An 18,784-nucleotide genomic window follows, 5' to 3' on the forward strand; every position below is an offset into this window, starting at 1 on the left:
GGCGCGTTGTTTTATGATACTAGGGGGTATATCTCGGCGCGTTGTTTTATGATACTAGGGGGTATATCTCGGCGCGTTGTTTTATGATACTAGGGGGTATATCTCGGCGCGTTGTTTTATGATACTAGGGGATATATCTCGGCGCGTTGTTTTATGATACTAGGGGGTATATCTCGGCGCGTTGTTTTATGATACTAGGGGGTATATCTCGGCGCGTTGTTTTATGATACTAGGGGGTATATCTCGGCGCGTTGTTTTATGATACTAGGGGGTATATCTCGGCGCGTTGTTTTATGATACTAGGGGGTATATCTCGGCGCGTTGTTTTATGATACTAGGGGGTATATCTCGGCGCGTTGTTTTATGATACTAGGGGGTATATCTCGGCGCGTTGTTTTATGATACTAGGGGGTATATCTCGGCGCGTTGTTTTATGATACTAGGGGGTATATCTCGGCGCGTTGTTTTATGATACTAGGGGGTATATCTCGGCGCGGCTGTTGGGTGATACTAGGGGGTATATCTCGGCGCGGCTGTTGGGTGATACTAGGGGGTATATCTCGGCGCGGCTGTTGGGTGATACTAGGGGGTATATCTCGGCGCGGCTGTTGGGTGATACTAGGGGGTATATCTCGGCGCGGCTGTTGGGTGATACTAGGGGGTATATCTCGGCGCGGCTGTTGGGTGATACTAGGGGTATATCTCGGCACGGCTGTTGGGTGATACCAGGGGTTAGATCTGTGCAATTTTGTGATTAGCAGTCCTGGAATCTACAAAGTGGGCTACAAAAATGAGCCCAGCACCGCACTGTTAGGAAAGATGTCCAAAAGAGAATCTGTGTTGCCCATAGCAACCAATCACAGCACAGCCTTCATGGTACCTCAGCTGTGTAAGAAATGAAAGCTGCGCTGTGATTGGTTGCTATTGGTAATAAAATTACCAAAAGTCTGAGGGGTTTTTTTTTTTTTATTCTGCCAGTATTCATTGCCTGGTGCTGGAGAACGCTCATGCAAAATTTTACTCAAATCGGACCAGAACTAAGGATTTGTGTACAACACAGGTTTCACGTTTTCCATATAAGATTAAGGACTGGTTTTGGACGGGCCCACTTTATACCCTAATGACCGTCTCATTCCAGGAGCCAGAACTTTTAAACATGTTTCTGTTGACATGGCGTATGGGGGCTCGTTGTTGTTTTTCCCTGGATGAGTTGTATCTCTTAATGGCATCATTTTGGGGCGCATTTAATGTATTGTAATGGAGGCTCAGTACAGCGGTTTTAGCGGGCGATCTAAACGCTCTAGAAACCGCCTGTGAGAGCGGCCTTAGGGGTACTGCCGCTGGCTAGGCAGGAAAATGACACAATGGCCCCTACGTACAGCTGCCGGAGCAGCGGGAATCGGCAGTAGGTGAGTTACAGGCTGTTTTGTGCGGTTTTTCTACATGGCCAGCTGGTTTAAAACTTGTATTAACTTTTTAAAGTTTCTTCCTTTTTATTTGTACCTGTCTTTTATAGATCGTGTCTTTCCGTTGCATGAAACAACGGCTGAAGTTTACCGAGATGCAGCCGTTCCCATCATTCGTTCTGTTCTCCAGGGGTACAACGGTGAGGGTCTTGGGAATTCGCCAGCAATGAGTTAACTTTCAGTAACTTTCAGTATGTTGGAACTTTGTGTTTGAGGCTTTATTTTCACCATTAGGCACAATCTTTGCATACGGGCAGACGTCATCTGGGAAAACCTTCACTATGATGGGTACGAAAGACAACCCGGGAATCATTTCTCTAGCAATTCAGGAGGTGTTCAGAATCATTCAGGAGGTAGGTTTATGTACCTGCTATGTTATACACTCTGGCCAATACAGGGGCATCCAAAGAGCAGTCACATCTATTACCTCCATATTCCCCACGTCCCTCTTCCCACACGGACTTCAAATCCCATGCTGGATATTGATTCAAACTAATAGCTTGCTTGAAGGTTTTGGAATCTATTGAGTTCACCGTGAGAATATACCCTCAGGCTGCATGCACTTTGTGGTGTGTTTAAAGTTGTACCCGAGAGGCTTGGGTGCAGCTCTCATTAGACACCGCACGGATAAAAGCCCACGTGCTGTTCGATGATCGTAGAGGCAACTCATTGATGTACATTGGCATGTCCTATTTCACGTCCATAGTACAGACAGGAATAGGACCTGCCATGAGGGTTTTTAAAAGAAAACAAAAATCCACCTATGTCATTGGGGACATGGCTGAGGACCATGTGTACAGCTACTGCTACTAGAGGTGGACACTAAGCAAAAGTGTTGGCTCCTCCTACCAGCTATACTTCTCCTGCAAACACCGAGCTAATTGATTTTAGGTTGGTGTCTGTGGGAGGCGGATCTCTTCCTTCGTCGGTTTTTAACTGGCGCTTTTTTTCTGGATTGGCAATGCAGGTCTGGCAAGAGACCCTCTCAAAACCAGAAAAAGTCCAACACTTGTTACAATAAAGAGGAGTTGTGACGATTCTATAAAAGTATGACAGTTCCCATCAGCACAGTAAGATGCCATTGCATTTCAAAGCGACTAAAGTGTTCTTAATCACAAGCCATAAATAAAGGCACCCTCTCAGGCTATCATGTCTGCCCAGGACTGGGGAGGGGCTTCTCTTCCTCCCCTCCAATCAGGGCCTTGAGCACCTTATCGCTGCGGTCCTCCACCTTACCTCCCTGTTCCTTTTCGTTCCTGTGCTCGCCCTATGCCGTGCCCACCTCCAGTTGAGGTGTATGTCCTGGTAGGCATATAATTGGTTGTGTGCTGTCTGGATTGGAGGGCTCCAAGGTCTCCTGCACAAATATGCTAGTGTGCAGAGGGCCTTAGAGAGCGCAGAGTGTAGCGCATTGATGACTTTATGTATGTAACATTATATAATCTTTACTTTCTTAAGGACCCTACTAGAGAGTTCTTGTTGCGTGTCTCTTATATGGAAATTTACAATGAAACGGTCACAGATCTTCTGTGTGATGACCGACGAAGGAAACCTTTGGACGTAAGAGAAGATATTAATGTAAGTGGAAACTTAAAATCTTTTGCCTACCCTTCTAGAAGCTAAACTTTTGGATGTATTTAACTCCTTAGGGACATGGCCTATTTTGACTGTTTTTTGGCGGGGGATTTTCATCTCCGCTTTTCAAAAGCCATTATTTTTTTATTTTTCTGTCGATATGGCCGTATATAAGGGCTTGTTTTTTTGCATGGCAAACTATAGTTTTTATTGGTAGCATTTTTGGGTGCATATAATGTATTATAAAAAGTGCGAGAAAACATTAATTATGCCATTATGTTTTTTATTTCTACTTTTCTCTACAGCCGCAATCGCACAGCATAAATGACACTACATTTTTTTTTTCTGCGGGTCAGTACGATTGCGATACTAAAAATATAATTTCTTTTAGGTTTCTCCACTTTTGCCCAATAAAACTTTTTTTTTGGAAACTATAATTATTATTACATCGTTCCATTCAAAGTTGCATGCCTTTTTCTTTTTTTTTTCCTCTTTTGGGTCACGAGCTGTAAGAATTTCACCTTTTTTTGCATAGTTTGTTGTGCAGGATTTTCTTAGATTTGGAAAAAAAATTCATACAAATATGGGAAAATTAGCAAAAGTTTTTTTTCTAAACGTGTTTTTTACACTTTTTTTTTTCTTGTTTCTTACACTCTGTCTCTGTAGGGGAATTGATGCTTAACCACTATGATCGTTCTAGTAAGGCATTGCAGGACTTCTGTACTGTAATGCCTTATCGCTTGTAATAGCAATCATGGGCAATGGGAAAGCAGGACGCCAGTATCTCACGCCCTGTTACCATGACAGCCCATATGTGTTCCACGATTACATCGCAGAGGTTCGATGACAACACAGAGGGAGTGCCCTCCCTATGTGAATCCTTTACATACCGTGATCTACATAGTCATTGTCCTTGTGTACCCCTGCTGTTGTAGCGGGAGGCCAGCTATCTGTAACTCCTGATCCCGCACCATCCATAGGCTTACGTCCTGTTGCGTTAAGGGGTTAAAACCAGTCTACTTAGTGTTGTGTCCATAAAATTGCTAAAACCTTTTTTTTTTGTTTTCTTTGCAGCGTAATGTATACGTCGCCGACTTGACTGACGAACTCGTCATGACTCCAGAGCATGTTATGCAATGGATCAAAAGAGGCGAGAGTAAGTCTTTCATTGCTTGTTAGTATTGCGGTGCATGGCACCATGGGTATAGAGCCTTCCACAATGAGGCTGACACTGGGTAGAGAAGCGGTTTGCCCCTTGTATGCAGGTTTATATCCCCCCTACAGGACCAGGCTAGTTGGCTTTTATCTCTTACTTGGTGCATCTTAACCAAACACTGAACGTCATGTTGTACGTGGGCTTTTAAAGGGAGTTTGTCATCTACTTTTAGCCCTATAAGCTAAGTTTATGGACTTAAAGTTGGTCAGCCGTGGGGTCCGGGGATGTAAGTTTTAGACCTTACTCCCTGGCTGTGAGTGCTGAATGTATTACATTGCTAAGTAGTCCGCCCATCTTTAAAGGGGTTGTCCCGCAGCAGCAAGTGGGTCTATACACTTCTGTATGGCCATAATAATGCACTTTGTAATGTACATTGTGCATTAATTATGAGCCATACAGAAGTTATCAAAAGTTTTATACTTACCTGCTCCGTTGCTGGCGTCCTCGTCTCCATGGTGCCGACTAATTTTCGGCCTCCGATGGCCAAATTAGCCGCGCTTGCGCAGTCCGGGTCTTCTGCTGTCTTCAATGGGGCCGCTCGTGCAGAATGCCGGCTCCGTGTAGCTCCGCCCCGTCACGTGCCGATTCCAGCCAATCAGGAGGCTGGAATCGGCAATGGACCGCACAGAAGCCCTGCGGTCCACAGAGAGACAGGATCCCGGCGGCCATCTTCAGCAGGTGAGTATGAAGACGCCGGGATTCGGGTAAGTACTACCCGGTGTGTTTTTTTAACCCCTGCATCGGGGTTGTCTCGCGCCGAACGGGGGGGGGGGTTAAAAAAAAAAAAAAAAAAAAACCGTTTCGGCGCGGGACAACCCCTTTAAGTTAAAGCGCACTGCTCAATGCATTCAGCGGTGGCTTTCAGTGCTCACACCGGGGAAGATAAAACTTTACATCCCCAGACTCAACGGGTCAGTTACTTCAGGCCCATAAACTAAACTTATAGGGCTAATACTAGGGAACACTCCCTTTTTAAATGACCATTGCATATTAAGAACTGGGAACACCAGTGATACCCTCATAAACACACGGGGATAAAAATCACATGGTCCTGTCTGTGGGCAGTAGAACACTGCAGACTTTGAATTTACCATGAAGAGTAGTAGAATATTCTATGTTAACCATATTCATCACTTTCCAAGCAGTTCGGTAGGTTTCAAAATATTCACTGTTCCCTTCTATGTTGCAGAAAACCGGCATTACGGAGAGACAAAAATGAATGATCGCAGCAGCCGCTCTCATGCTATATTCAGAATGGTAAGTGATTTTGTATTTTTATTTTTTTTTTGGTGGGGGCGGGGTCGTTCTTTTTTTAGTGTGTCTTAACAAACATTTGTCTGAGTAGATTATTGAAAGCCGTGAGAGGATTGAATCAGGAAATGCAGAGAACTGTGATGGAGCCGTTATGGTATCTCATCTGGTAAGTAATATCCCCATTTTTAAACCTAATATGATAAGGATGTTTCTGGAAAGTCTAAAAATCTAATCTGTTTTTAGACACATTTAAAATGTTTTATTTCGTTTTTCTTGCCTCTCCCCTCTTCAGAATCTTGTTGATTTGGCTGGCAGTGAAAGAGCAAGCCAGACCGCCGCAGAGGGTGTGAGACTTAAAGAAGGATGTAATATCAACCGCAGTTTGTTTGTCCTTGGCCAAGTTATTAAAAAACTTAGTGATGGCCAAGTTGGGTAAGTGTGTATTAGCTTAAAATATTTTCTTTTTCTTTGTTTATTTTGAGTTCTTTAACCCCTTAAAACTGCAGGCTGTACAGTTGCATCCTGCAGGTTCGGTGTGGAGGGGAATCGTGGGTTGTTCCCGCTCCATACAACATGTGTGCCTGCTGTTTCTTACAGCCGACACCCACCAGCAACAGCTCCGATAAGCCGCACTGCTCATCGGAGCTGTTAAGCTTCTAAATGCTGCCGTCAATTCTGAGAGCGGCATTTAAATGCTATGATCAACGTTGGGGAAGGATGGGGGGGGATTCTCACACTGCCCCCTGCAATAAGATCGCAGGTTTCTGTGCAGTTGCCATGGCAACTGGGGACCTTCTAAAAGGCAGATTGCCTATCAAGCCATGCCCCCCCCCCCCCTCCCAACTGTCGACGTATACGCCGGGAATACGGTGTTCAAAAAAAAAAAAAATACGCCCCTCCCGCGGTGCTGCTGCAGGCTGTCGCTCCCTCCTCCGCGCCGCCACAGCATTGCTTTCGGGATGCGGGGCTTGAATGAAAGCCAGCGCTGCGTTAGCCAATCAGTCATTCAATGATGTCACTAAAAATCCTGTTATGGCTGTCAGAAGATAGCGGAAGAAAGTTTAAAAAAAACTAAATTTCTCGTCTGTTACCGTTGGGGGACACAGCAAAGACCTTGGGTATAGCTTCTGCCACTAGGAGGCGACACTAAGCATGAAAGTGTTAACTCCTTCCACTAGCCCAACCCCCCACCCCCCCACCCCCCGCAAGCATCGTGCTAGCTCAGTTTTTTGCTTAGTGTCCAGGAGGCAGGACTGTCTCTCCTACAGAGACTAATACCAGGGAATAACGGAGAGGCAGGACTCTCCCCGTTAACCCCCCGAGGACAGCAAACAGAGGTGAACCCAACCCTCTGTTGTCGGCCGGGTCCCTGAGAAGACAAAGAGGCACACTGTGACCCGCCAGCCATAGAGCCCCCCCCCCCCCCCCCCCACACTCTTTCTAATGGTCCGGCATCCCCTGCCCCATCAAAGGCAGGCGATGGTGGGGAGAAGCTCTGCTGGAGCCGGGAAGCGACCCTATCTTGGTCAAGAGGTAAGTATGTGAGTTTATTTTGTTAGTCTGCCGCTGTGCAGACCATAATGGTTGTCGCCAGGCTTGTTTTTGCCAACCCCTCCGCTGCTAGTTGTGCCGCCTGCAGTGCTGCTTCGCCTGCTGCGATTTGTTACTGCCCCCGTGGCGCTGCTGGGTCGGCTCTAACTGATAGGCCGGCCGCGGCTTGTGTACTTGCTGCCCGGGGCGGGTTAATGCCGCCCGTGGCTGATTTGTGTTGCCGCAGTGTGCGCGCCTAGTTCTGCCATGCATCTACTGCCGAAGCCTGTGGCTCGTTTTGAGGCCCGCGATGGGGCTGCCTCGGCTGGTCACCTGGAGACAGCTTGCCCTCGGCAGGGCATGCGAACAAGTGCTGCCGTGCGGGTTTTTGATTTTCCCGCCGTGCGGGCACTGTGATTTTCCCGCCGTGCGGGCACTGTGATTTTCCCGCCGTGCGGGCACTGTGATTTTCCCGCCGTGCGGGCACTGTGATTTTCCCGCCGTGCGGGCACTGTGATTTTCCCGCCGTGCGGGCACTGTGATTTTCCCGCCGTGCGGGCACTGTGATTTTCCCGCCGTGCGGGCACTGTGATTTTCCCGCCGTGCGGGCACTGTGATTTATTGCTTCGCTGCCGCGCGGGCAGCACGATCACGTGCTTCACGAACTCCGTCCCTTTTCCTTGAAGACGCCCCGGCCATGTAAAATTGCGGCCACGGGTGTTTGCAGGGAGATGCAGTTCCTCTTGCTGCAAGCACTGAATGTTGCTGCCATGCGACCATTGATTGACCAGTGCACGGCTACGTGTCATGGGTGCGGTCGCAGTTAGAAGGCGCCCGCAGTTTTCTATCGTTACGCGGCTACAGTCTCTGGTGGTGCAGCTGGCCAGCGTGCAGATCACACCGGGTACTCAGCTATACTGTGCTCCAGACCGGCTTGAGCCTTGCTTGGTAGCTCCCCTATTGCTCTCCTGCAGTTCCCTGCAGCCAAGCGGACCGCAACGTCTCTGCCCAGGATGACACGGGGACGACCAGAGCCACTGCCAAGTGTGCTCTCGCTGCAGTACAACATACTTCCAGCAAAGGATAATCTCGTCTTACTGACAACAGCGTTCAAACCGATTATCAGCATTTCCCAGGCATGTTGAGTCCTGTAGCACCTTCCATACCCAAGGAGTGCTCATACAGGGAGTCCCTGGACTCATGGCTCCTCTTGTCTGCCCCGCCTGGGTTGAACATTGGCTGCCTACTAGCCCCCCGGTTATTGCAGCCTACAACAGTGTCCGCATCCAGGATGACATGCGGACGGATCTGTCAGGGCCACATATTATATGCACTCTCGCTACAGCACGAGAGTACAGCCAACAGACAAAATCTCGTCCTACTGACAGCAGTATTCAAACTGGTTGTCAGCACTATCCCGGGCGTGCTGAGTCCTGTAGTACCTTCCATACAGAAGGAGCACTTACACAGGGACTCGCTGGACGCAGCGCCCCTGCCTGTCCGCCCCACACCGGGTTGAGTCTTCACGAACTGTAGTTCCCCGGTGCTCCTCCTGCAATCCAGGATGACACGCAGACAGGACCGGCCAGAGCTACGTACGAGATTACACCCAGTCGTACAATATCTCATCTGCGACAACAGTGCCAAACTCTTGTCAGCATTATTCCGGGCTCCTGAGACCTGTGGTACCTCTCTGCGGAAGGAATACTGTGATCAGGGAATTATCCGAACTCGTCGCTCCTCGTGTATGTGCTTGGTTGAGCCATCCCTATTGTCAGGCTCTCCAGGTGCCCCCTGCAGTTCCCTGCAGCCAGACGTGCCGCGGTGTCTGAGTCCAGGGGCGTCCAGAGCCACGTTCCATGTGCGCTCTTGCTACATTACGAGAGTCCCATTCAGCCGGAGGATATATCGTCCTATGAAGGGCTCGAACTGATAGTCAGCATGCTCCAGGCTTGCTGACACATGTGGTACCTTCCATCTGAAAGGAGCTCTCCTACTCAGGGATCCTCCGGACACATCCCCTCATGTCTGGTCCGGACCCGGTCGAGACCTCCCTAGCGGCAGCTCTCTGCACCCTCCTGCACTCCCCTGCAGGCAACATATTGCAGTATCCGTGACCAGGATGACACGTGGACAGGGGGTGACCAGAGTCACTGGCTATGTGTGCGATCCCTGCAATTCGAGTTTTACCTCCAGCGGAAAATATCTTGCTCACAGGCAATGACTCTATTTGACGGTCAGCTGTATTCTGACCTCGATGGGACCTGGGGTACCTTCCTTATGGAAGAAGTACCGGCACGGGAATACCCTGCAGGCATCACTCATCATGCCGGTCCGGGATGGGCCGGTCCTAACGGCTAGCTACCCGGTTGTTGCCGCCGGCGGTTTCCTGCAGCACAGCCAAGTATTATGGGCGCTCACTACAGTGGGGAGACGCCCAGAATACGTCCTATGAACAAGGTCAACGGCCTGTTGGCGTCCTCCAACCTGCTGAGACCGGCGGTACCTTCCAGATGGAAAGAGTACTATTCATAGGAACTCGTCAAACGCATTGCGCCTCCTCTTTGCCCTGCAGCCAGTGAGCCTTTGTGATTCAGCCGCGTACGTTCGGACGTGGATAGCCTACAGCCATGATACCCTGCTGCCCCCTGATGGGTGCAGAACAGCCCACGTTTCCCCTATATTGTGACTGGGCAGATGCGGGACATAAGGTGAACTGTAAGTCAGAGTAGTCTCTAATTTAGCTGCTCGAGCATTCACCACAGATCGCATAAGGAGGTTAACACGTCCAACGGAGTTAAGTTGGACGGATCCAGGAGCAAGCTGTGACCCAACCGCGCCCTGCCTGCATTATTGCTTTGCAGGAAACCGTGTGACATTCTATACTTGTACTGTTGGCAACCCCTGGGGATCGTCCCTTTACACTTAGGTTACCTCCCTTTACTTAGGTTACCTCAAAAGGGACCAGCGAGATTTCCGTACCAGTGTGCCAGTACTGTATTTCCAACGTCCTGTGTCTACTGGTTTCATGCGGTGGCACGGATATGTCGGTACAGGACCAGCCCTAGTTAACCAATCCGTCAGTCCCTGTCCAAAGCTACACTTTTTCGGGAGCTCAAGATCACATGCTAAGGAGAATGCTGCGGCCATTCACAGGATATGGGGTTAAAGGATCTTTGGACACAAGTCCTTCTCAATCTACAGCTAACCAGGTTTCTAACAACATGGATGGGCCGTAGGGATATGCAGCATTAGAGCAATGCTGCGCTTCAGCTATGCGGCCTGGGACCAGAGTTCAGCCCTGGGCTCCTTGGGTCTCCCACATTCGGTGGCAGTCAGCTGCAAAGATGACTCCTTCAGATACTTAAAAGGTAACCGGGAACCTTCCGTCACAAGCTTCTTCGACCAGTAGCGGTTAGGGACTACAAGGGATCACGCCCTCGCAGCGGGACTGGCAAGGTGATATTGACAACCTGACGTTATGGAAGCTGATGTACAACTAGGTCGGATGTTGGAAGGCATGCAACTCCCCGGAGTGTCGACACAGATGGCTCCGCAGTCTTGTTTTGGACGCTGTACCAAAGGTCATCATCAGGAGACGGTTGTTATTGACCTGTCGAATATTCTCCCGCTGCAGTTGGTATGGGGATCCACTTCAGTGAAGTATCCAGTGGGCACCCTTCTCGGTAGTGCCTCTGCCAAGGAGCGCTCCGGTGGCAAGTGGGCGCGGTCTGACTACACAAGAGTACCTCTCTCAGGTAGCATCTTTATCGCGCGGGCACGCTGATGGTAGTTTCGGCAAATCCGAGGGGACTTCTTGCACGGACTCTGCCTCACTGCAGTACACGGTGACAGTACCAGGCAGTTATATTCTCAGGCCGGGTTACGGCTCACAGTACTTGGACAACGGGTACCTGGTTGAAAGCTTCTTATCAGGAGTTTTTTTTTCTCCAAAAGATGGTTGTGGCCGTCACTTAGGCTCTTTACACTCCGTTCGGAGTATGCTGGGTAACTAGTCATCCATTAAGGTTAAAGAGAAGATTTGCCTCCTTACTCATGCAACTTCTTATTTTTTCCTGCCCCCTTGGGTACTGCTGTAGAACGTCCCAAGGTCTTTGCTGTCCCCCAATGATACAGACGAGAAAACTAGATTTTGTAAGAACTTACCGTAAAATCTCTTTCTCGTCTTGTTCATTGGGGGACACAGCACCCACCCAGTCTGGTATTGGGTCTGTAACATATCCTGAGTGGGAGGATTCTCGGTGCAGTCGCACACGGGTTGGAATGAGTTACAGTTCGTGAGTATGGTTTTGTACTATGTATTATTGTCGTATCCTACTGGCTGCTCCTGCTAGCTGTTTGTATGCAAGCAGTATGATGCTTGCAGGGGAAGTATAGCTAGTGGGAGGAGTTAACACTTTTATGCTTAGTGTCGCCTCCTAGTGGCAGAAGCTATACCCAAAGTCAGAGCTGTGTCCCCCAATGAACAAGACGAGAAAGAGATTTTATGGTAACTTCTTACAAAATCTAGTTATTTTTAGAAAAAATAAAGGTAATACAGCAAAAAATTTTTTTTATAAATTTGGGATTGTAGTAATTGTGCTGACCCATGGAATAAAGTTAGGTCATTTTTGCAGTATGTGCACCATACCAACAAGATGCACCCAAAGATGGCGGAATTCTGTTTTTGTTATTTCTTCCATTTCACTCCACTTAGAATTTTTTACGCTTTTCAGTATATTATATACTACCAATAAAAAAGACAACTCGTCCTGCAAAAAAACAGGCCCTCATACGACTAGGTTGATGCGTTTTTTTTTAAAGGAGAGGGGCGGGGGAAGGGCCGCGTCCATAAGGGGGTAATGTAAACCCTTCTGTTCTGTTTAAAACCCTCATGAAAGTATTGCTATAGCTTATGTTTCAGCAGTTAACCTTTATCTTATTTATTTCTTTAAACAGCGGCTTTATAAACTATCGTGATAGTAAGCTCACCCGGATTCTGCAAAATTCATTTGGTGGCAATACAAAGACTGTAGTAATTTGTACTGTGACACCCGTTTCATTGGATGAGACCCTCAGTACTCTGCAGGTAATTAGTAGTAGCCTCTTTATCCTTTTTTCGTTGTCCTAGTCTTACAAAATGTGACTACTACATGTGCTGCCAAACTTCTAACATGATTGCAAGTTGCTATACTGTACCTGCTAGGGGTGGTTTATAGGGCCAGAAGTAGGTGACGGTCTGTTAGTACTGAAACTTACAGATTGGGTCACTGCAAACGTAATGCACAGCACAAAACTTACTAGAACACTTGGCTCATTCACATAACCGTATTTTCATGGCGTAATATACGTTCGTGTGATGCGCAGTGAATAGAGTCAATGTAATGAAGTAAATGGATTTTTGTCGATCCATTCTCCTTAGCATGTAAACATAGTGTGTAGATACATGCGAGATGATCGCAACATCCTCTTTCTCCGCATACCACGCAGCGTGAGCCCTATTCTGTTCTGTGGGCAGCGTATGCAACGATGTCCGTGTGTAATACATGGCCTATAGGAGGCGATGCATACGCCACCCCGCTATGATTTTCCCAATTTGAAACCCTCCTAACTCCTGTTTTAATGACCATCTAATATATAAACTTGATATTAATGGAAACAATCTCACAATGTTCCTTTAGCGAGGCTGTCTTTGCCCATAGCAACCAATTACAGCACAGCTTTTATTTTACCTCAACAGCTAGAGAAATGAAAGCTGCGCTGTGATTGGCTGCTATGGGTAACAAGGATGATCTTATGTTAGACAGTTATGCTAAGTGAGGCTCAAAAACCTATTCTGTCATCGTCGCTAGAGGAATACAAGACCGCTTTTTGTCCTTGCTTTTCACGTCTACCAGTCTGTTAGTGCGCAATGTCATTTTCGAACAGTTTGGTGATGATCCACCCAGCGGATGTGCAATTTTGTAAGTGGTGACCCAATCTTAAGGAGAAAAGTCTGTAAGTGAAAATCATCTGGTCGTCCACCAGTAGGCGTGGAAACAGCGGCGCATCTGTGCAAGTTTCGTACAAAGTGCTCATAAATCCACCGTCGCAGCAAGCGGAGAATTGGAAGCCCTGCCGATTGTCTGACTGTGCGGAAGATTCTGCGCAAACGTTTGCAATGTTATTCCTACCAACTGCAATTGTTACGCTAAAACCAAAGGAGAAAGGTAGGCGACGTTCTGTCTGCGAGAGGATGCAAACTAATGGAAACTGATGATTTTTAGTGATGAAGCCGCCTTCCAGCTTTCAATTGGTTAACAAATATGTCAGAATCTGGGGTGGTGGGGGAGCCCACCTGTTTACATGGAGCGTATGTGTGACTCCCCAAGGTGAATGTGTTCTGCACTATAACCTGTAGAAGAGCATATGGCTGCTTCTTAATCCATGAGGAAACAGTCCCGGGTATTTTGTACCTGGACGCTACAGATATAGCTTCTACCGCAGCCGGAACAGGGAATCCCAGGTTTCGTCTTCCAATAGGATCGGCATCCCTTCAGCAAAACTGCACCCAAATAGGAATGGTTTTGCAGTTGGTGCCCAGACAATCTCTTATCTTTCCTAACTAATTCTTTTCTAATCTTACTGGTATCCTTGTCACTGTTGGTAGCATGAGTCTAATCAGGTAGTCCTGGTCCTCCATAGTGGCATATCCATGCGTGCCGTCTTGAGTTTGCTGTATCTCCCAGCACAGTCTCCAGAACGTGGAGCAGATATCGGGATGCGGGCTGTTAAACAATGAGAGTTAGACAGAAGTGTGTCAGGACTGGTATCTGCTCCTTTGTGCCAGAAGGAACAGGAAGAGCACTGCCAGAGCTCTACAAAATAATCTCCAGTGGATTACTGGTCTGCGTGTTTCTGACCAAGCTGCCAGAAAGATTCCCTGAGGGCCCAGCGTCCTATAGTGGAACCAATGCTCACAGCCCAGCGCCAGGCAGGTCTACCATTAGCGCCTCGCTCACTTCAGATGAGAGCAGGTTCACACTACGCACATGTGGAAGAGTCCATTTAAATCTTTTGTTCATCTTTATTTTTTTTTTTTCTCCCCAGTTTGCAAGTACAGCGAAGCACGTCCGAAACACTCCGCATGTTAATGAAGTGTTGGATGACCGAGCTCTACTTAAGAGATATCAGAAGCAAATCCTCGACTTGAAGAAGCAGGTTGAAAACGTAAGAGGATTTCCCTGTATAGTTGTTCCCTTGGTTCTTGGTTGCAGAATGTACATTTATGTTTATATCTCTAAATACTGTAGTAGAGCACTTCTTCTTTCTCCCTCCCTCCCCTCTTATAAAGGCATCCTCTGAGATAAGAGCCCAGGCCATGGCTAAAGAAGAACACTCCCAATTGCTAGCAGAAATTAAACAACTTCTAAAAGAAAAGGAAGACCGGATCTGGAATTTAAGCAACGTAGTTATTGGATCTTCACAACAGGCCCGTGAAGACCAAAGGGTAGCATTTCCTTTTTTCCTCTTTTTTTTTTTTTATTGAATTTCAACACGGTTTTCAAGATTTCGTTGAACTATATATAACATGACACTCTTTCTGCAATTCTTATTTTAAAGGTTAAATTGAAAAGGAGGGTTACATGGGCTCCTGGAAAGATCCAAGCTAGCTTGTGTTCTGCTGGGGATTCATCGTTTCAGATGGGATCTACATTAACCATGAGCTTTGCAAAGCGACCCAAGATGTCTGAACCTTTATCGATCCCGGAGATTGACGATTGTATGTGTACACTGTAATCTAGCAGTAAGGTCTTCATGCTCCTTTTTGAAAGGGATTTATTGAGCATATTTAATGTGTGGGATTTTTTTTTCCTCTTCACTCAGCTATTTGTGCAGAGACTTCAGTCTTTGAAGGTGCTGGCTGCGCACTCGATAACTCCGCTCAAGACCCAACCTGGAATTTTGAAAGCGGAGTCACTAGCAGGGAGAAGATGACGGCTCTGTCTCATTCCATGATCGACTTCTCATCCGAAAGTACCAGGTCTGTTATTTAGTGTGTGTTTTGCAGTGCTCAAAAGTCCTGCCTAATGATAGATTTTGAAGGTTTTATTGCTTTTAAACCAAATGTAAGTTGGGAAAATAAAAACTTGGCAGCAATATTATATACAATTAAAAAAATTTAAGTGAACCAATCATGACCTTTTTTGTGCCCCATAAACTACATTATGGTGCTCAAAGGTCAGACAACGGGGAGCTGTGTTTGATACTCATTGGCACTCTGTGATGTTGCGTGAATACTTGGGTTATAACTTTATTTTTGTTTTTTGTTTTTTTTGTATACAGCCTCGCATTCCTGTATTCTAATTTCACGCACTTTTGCCTAAAAAACAAGAATTAAATTTTTTTGTGTATGTATAATGTATATATATAGTGTGTGTGTGTGTGTGTGTGTGTGTGTGTGTGCGCATATATAATAATTTCTTCTTTTCCAAAAAAAAAAAAAAAAAAGTCACCCCAAAATCATGTCACTGGATATATGGATGTCTAGAGACTTCCGTGTATATAATTATTTGATTTCAGAAGATACTGTGCTCCCCTTAACCTCTGAAGTCTTTGCACTCTTGGCGCATCCTTCACTACTCGGAGGCCTCTAGTGAGTGCAGTGCCACTGTTCAGGTGATGCAAAGTGACTAGCACTGCGCTCACTAGCGGCCTCCAGGTGTCCGCTGAAAGAAGCACGCGGTACCTTCAGAAATCTGCTACGGAAGTCCCGTGGATGTTGACTGTTTTTGATGCAGAAATACTGTAGAATTTGATGTGCAAATTCTACAGCATTTCTGCTACCTGTGAACGTACACTAAGGGAAATGATTTTTTTTCATTTAGAGCATTTCATAAGTCTGAAGTGTGCTGTGAAGGAGAGCTGATAGGGGCAAAGTACCTGCCAAAGAAATATTTGGTGCTTTTTGTTCTAATTGGCCATAATAAGCAGCGTCTAATTGTTTACATTTCATCTTATTCCTACAGACTAGATGTGTTTTTGTTTAGTTGGTTTTTGTAACTATTGGCTTTTAAAAGCTATTAAGTAAAAGCCTGAAATCTACATGTAAGTACAAATAAAACAATAAACTATAAAATATACTGTACTTATTAAGAAGACTTTGTTAAAAGGGGTTGTGTGGTTTCAAATTTTAAAACTTATTTTTATATGGGCATGGGCTAAAATTTAAAAAAAAACTCATCTGTGATCATGCGTGTTTTTTTTTTGTTTTTTTTTTATTATTTTTCTTTCATATTCCCCAAGAATAGGCTCCACCGCTGGAAGTCAGTTGACCACCAATTGGAGGCTGCAACATCACCTTCCAAAACTCCTGAAATGGTGACTAGGATGTGAGTGCTGATGCCAAGGATTCAGTAGTGGTCATCTGACTTCCAATGGAGACAAAGCATTGGAGCCAGTTAATGGTGTCCTGGGGGGATGAAGACAGGTGAATATACTTTTTATTTTAACCCATGTGCAGCTGGTAATTATTTTTAATTTGAAACCACACAATCCCTTTTATACATTAAATATCAACACTTTTTTGTAACTGACAGCAGTGTTTTTATAAAAAATATATGTATAACTTTTTTTTTTTTTTGCACTGCAGATTTCAAATCTGCTTTTGGAAAATGTGTATGAGCTGCAGCACGGCTTCCCGTTGTACTCAATGGGTTGGTAATGACGTGGCTCTCTACACTGAATTCTTGCAAGAAAGTGCGAGAACAGCGTCTTGTACGGAATTTATTTACTCTCTGAAGCTCTTCTGTTTCCAGTAAAATGATGATTCTCCTTTTTGTATAGTGCTCTGACAAAAGACTCTTCCCTTCAAAAATGTAAAGAGCTGGAGCAGAAAGTGGCGGAGTTAGAAGAGGAGTTAAAGAGACGGAATGAGGAATATGAAGCAGTAGTTCGGAAAAGAGATTGTCTTGTAAATGTGACTGCAGATTTGGAAGAGAAACTTCACTCAGAAGATAAAGATGAGCTGCAAATAACCAGTTTAAGTGACCGGAGTGAATCTGTGCCTGATGGTAACGAACAAAATCCTATGCCAGAAGGAAGCTTGGAGATGCCTGGAAAACTGTCCCCTCTGAAAACTGATGAACAAGAGCTGGAAAAACTGAACGATTCCCCTCTCAGCAATCGGACAGATGGTGTGGACCAGGATCCAGTTCTAGGACTACTTGCAAGCCCCATTCATGATCTCTGCCGGGAACAAATCCAAATGCTGGAGCAAAAAATAGCAGATTTGGAAGGAAATGAGAGTCCAGTAAATGTGAGGGTCAACACATTGTCTTTTTTTTTCTAGTTATTTAACCGCTTTTACCTGTAAAATAAGTCCTTGAGAGACACGTCCTCCTGTGTCTCTCCAAACTCTTAGAAAGCTGGCTGACCACTGATGTGGGCTCGGAAGAGCTGCAATGGAGGTGGTTGACAACTGGCTTGTGGCTTGATTTTGCAGTACGACAGCATGGAATGTACCTTTTGCATAATTGGTCACAAACTTTAAGCCACTTCCTCAGACTGTATTCAAACGGCCTAGAGCAAGTTGCACCCGAAGATCTCAGGCGCAACTTGCAGAGCACACAGACCCCCTTTCCGTGTGCTGTCTGAGGTGTGTTGTGCTGCACATTACATGTGCTAACGTCGTCCGAGAATCAGAACACAATAGAACATGCAGCAACTTTTCAAACTCTGACTGAGTGAAAAATTGCTGTGTAAGTGATGTCCAAATCTTGTCACACAGACATATTTGTAGGTCAAAAGCAGGAGTACAGAAACGTGAACAGAAAAGGTATAATGGTAAGATTTGTGCCTCTTCTGGGTTTTAAATTTAAAAAAAATGTTATTTGTATAGCGGCAACTTATTCTGCAGCGTTTTCAAGTAATTTATTTATTACCCCTACCAAGCTGGATACTCATTTTCGACCTTGGTTGGCTGAGTTGACCTTGAGCCGGCTACCTGAATCATGCAGGATTGAACTCGCAACCTTCAGGTCATGAGTGAGAGCTGAGGACTGCATTTCTTTTACTTGCACTCCTGGTTATGGCTTACAAATGCTGAACTTTGTACACTTGTGTAAAAGTTGCGGAAACGCTGCTGATAAACCGCAGCAGAATCCTTTATTAAAGTGACTGGGATTAAAACAAATCCTGTTGACATGTAGAGGTGGTTAAAAAAAAGCTGTAGATTTTCTGCTATGTACTGTAACCTGCATAAATGTGTAAACTCGCTTTAAAGGAGTTTTCTGGTCCATAACTATTGATCTGGCGATCCACGAAAGAGCAGCTGGCCAAAAGGCTCAAAACTCTACATTTTCTGCAGCGGCCTGGTAAAGCCATCTTCAAAGTAACTAAATTTTAAAGGGGTTCTGTCATTTAAAAAAAAAAAAAAAACTTGCCTATTCCCCTATTCCTCCCCAGGCAGTCGTCTTACAGCATTTTCTCCTGGCTGATCTTATTCGGTCCCTCGGGTTACCTCACCGCAAGCCAGCCAGATGCGCTTATTATGGAGTGTCCATTCCTGGTATTCTTCTTCCGGCAGGTCAGTGTAGGTTACATCACTAGTGACGTAACTTTCATTGCCTAGGCATTCCTTTCTATCTATTGCTGAGACTGCGCATGCGTGCTGGCTCTCCGCGCAGAGCTCATATACTGTTGCAGAGCAAACATGCGCAGTCTCTACAATAACCTGGCAGGGAGAAGATCTGGTAAGAAGACT

The 18,784-nt window shown here is 46.0% G+C and overlaps 1 protein-coding gene across 5 annotated transcripts in view; it reads left to right on the top strand.

Annotated features, from left to right (window-relative positions):
- The window catches only part of LOC136572918 (centromere-associated protein E-like), a 73,664-nt gene that overhangs the window by 4,469 nt on the left and 50,411 nt on the right, over positions 1 to 18,784 (top strand). For all 5 annotated transcript variants that reach the window (XM_066573944.1, XM_066573941.1, XM_066573943.1 and 2 more), the window contains exons 3-15: positions 1,517 to 1,606; positions 1,701 to 1,819; positions 2,925 to 3,044; positions 4,116 to 4,197; positions 5,447 to 5,514; positions 5,603 to 5,677; positions 5,804 to 5,943; positions 12,001 to 12,130; positions 14,131 to 14,250; positions 14,375 to 14,530; positions 14,644 to 14,803; positions 14,908 to 15,064; positions 16,867 to 17,338. In XM_066573944.1, coding sequence (XP_066430041.1) covers positions 1,517 to 1,606; positions 1,701 to 1,819; positions 2,925 to 3,044; positions 4,116 to 4,197; positions 5,447 to 5,514; positions 5,603 to 5,677; positions 5,804 to 5,943; positions 12,001 to 12,130; positions 14,131 to 14,250; positions 14,375 to 14,530; positions 14,644 to 14,803; positions 14,908 to 15,064; positions 16,867 to 17,338 — 1,889 coding nt within the window. The remainder of the gene's footprint in view (positions 1 to 1,516; positions 1,607 to 1,700; positions 1,820 to 2,924; positions 3,045 to 4,115; positions 4,198 to 5,446; positions 5,515 to 5,602; positions 5,678 to 5,803; positions 5,944 to 12,000; positions 12,131 to 14,130; positions 14,251 to 14,374; positions 14,531 to 14,643; positions 14,804 to 14,907; positions 15,065 to 16,866; positions 17,339 to 18,784) is intronic.

This window comes from Eleutherodactylus coqui, chromosome 7 (assembly GCF_035609145.1).
Source record: "Eleutherodactylus coqui strain aEleCoq1 chromosome 7, aEleCoq1.hap1, whole genome shotgun sequence".
NCBI classification, from domain to species: Eukaryota; Metazoa; Chordata; class Amphibia; order Anura; family Eleutherodactylidae; genus Eleutherodactylus; species Eleutherodactylus coqui.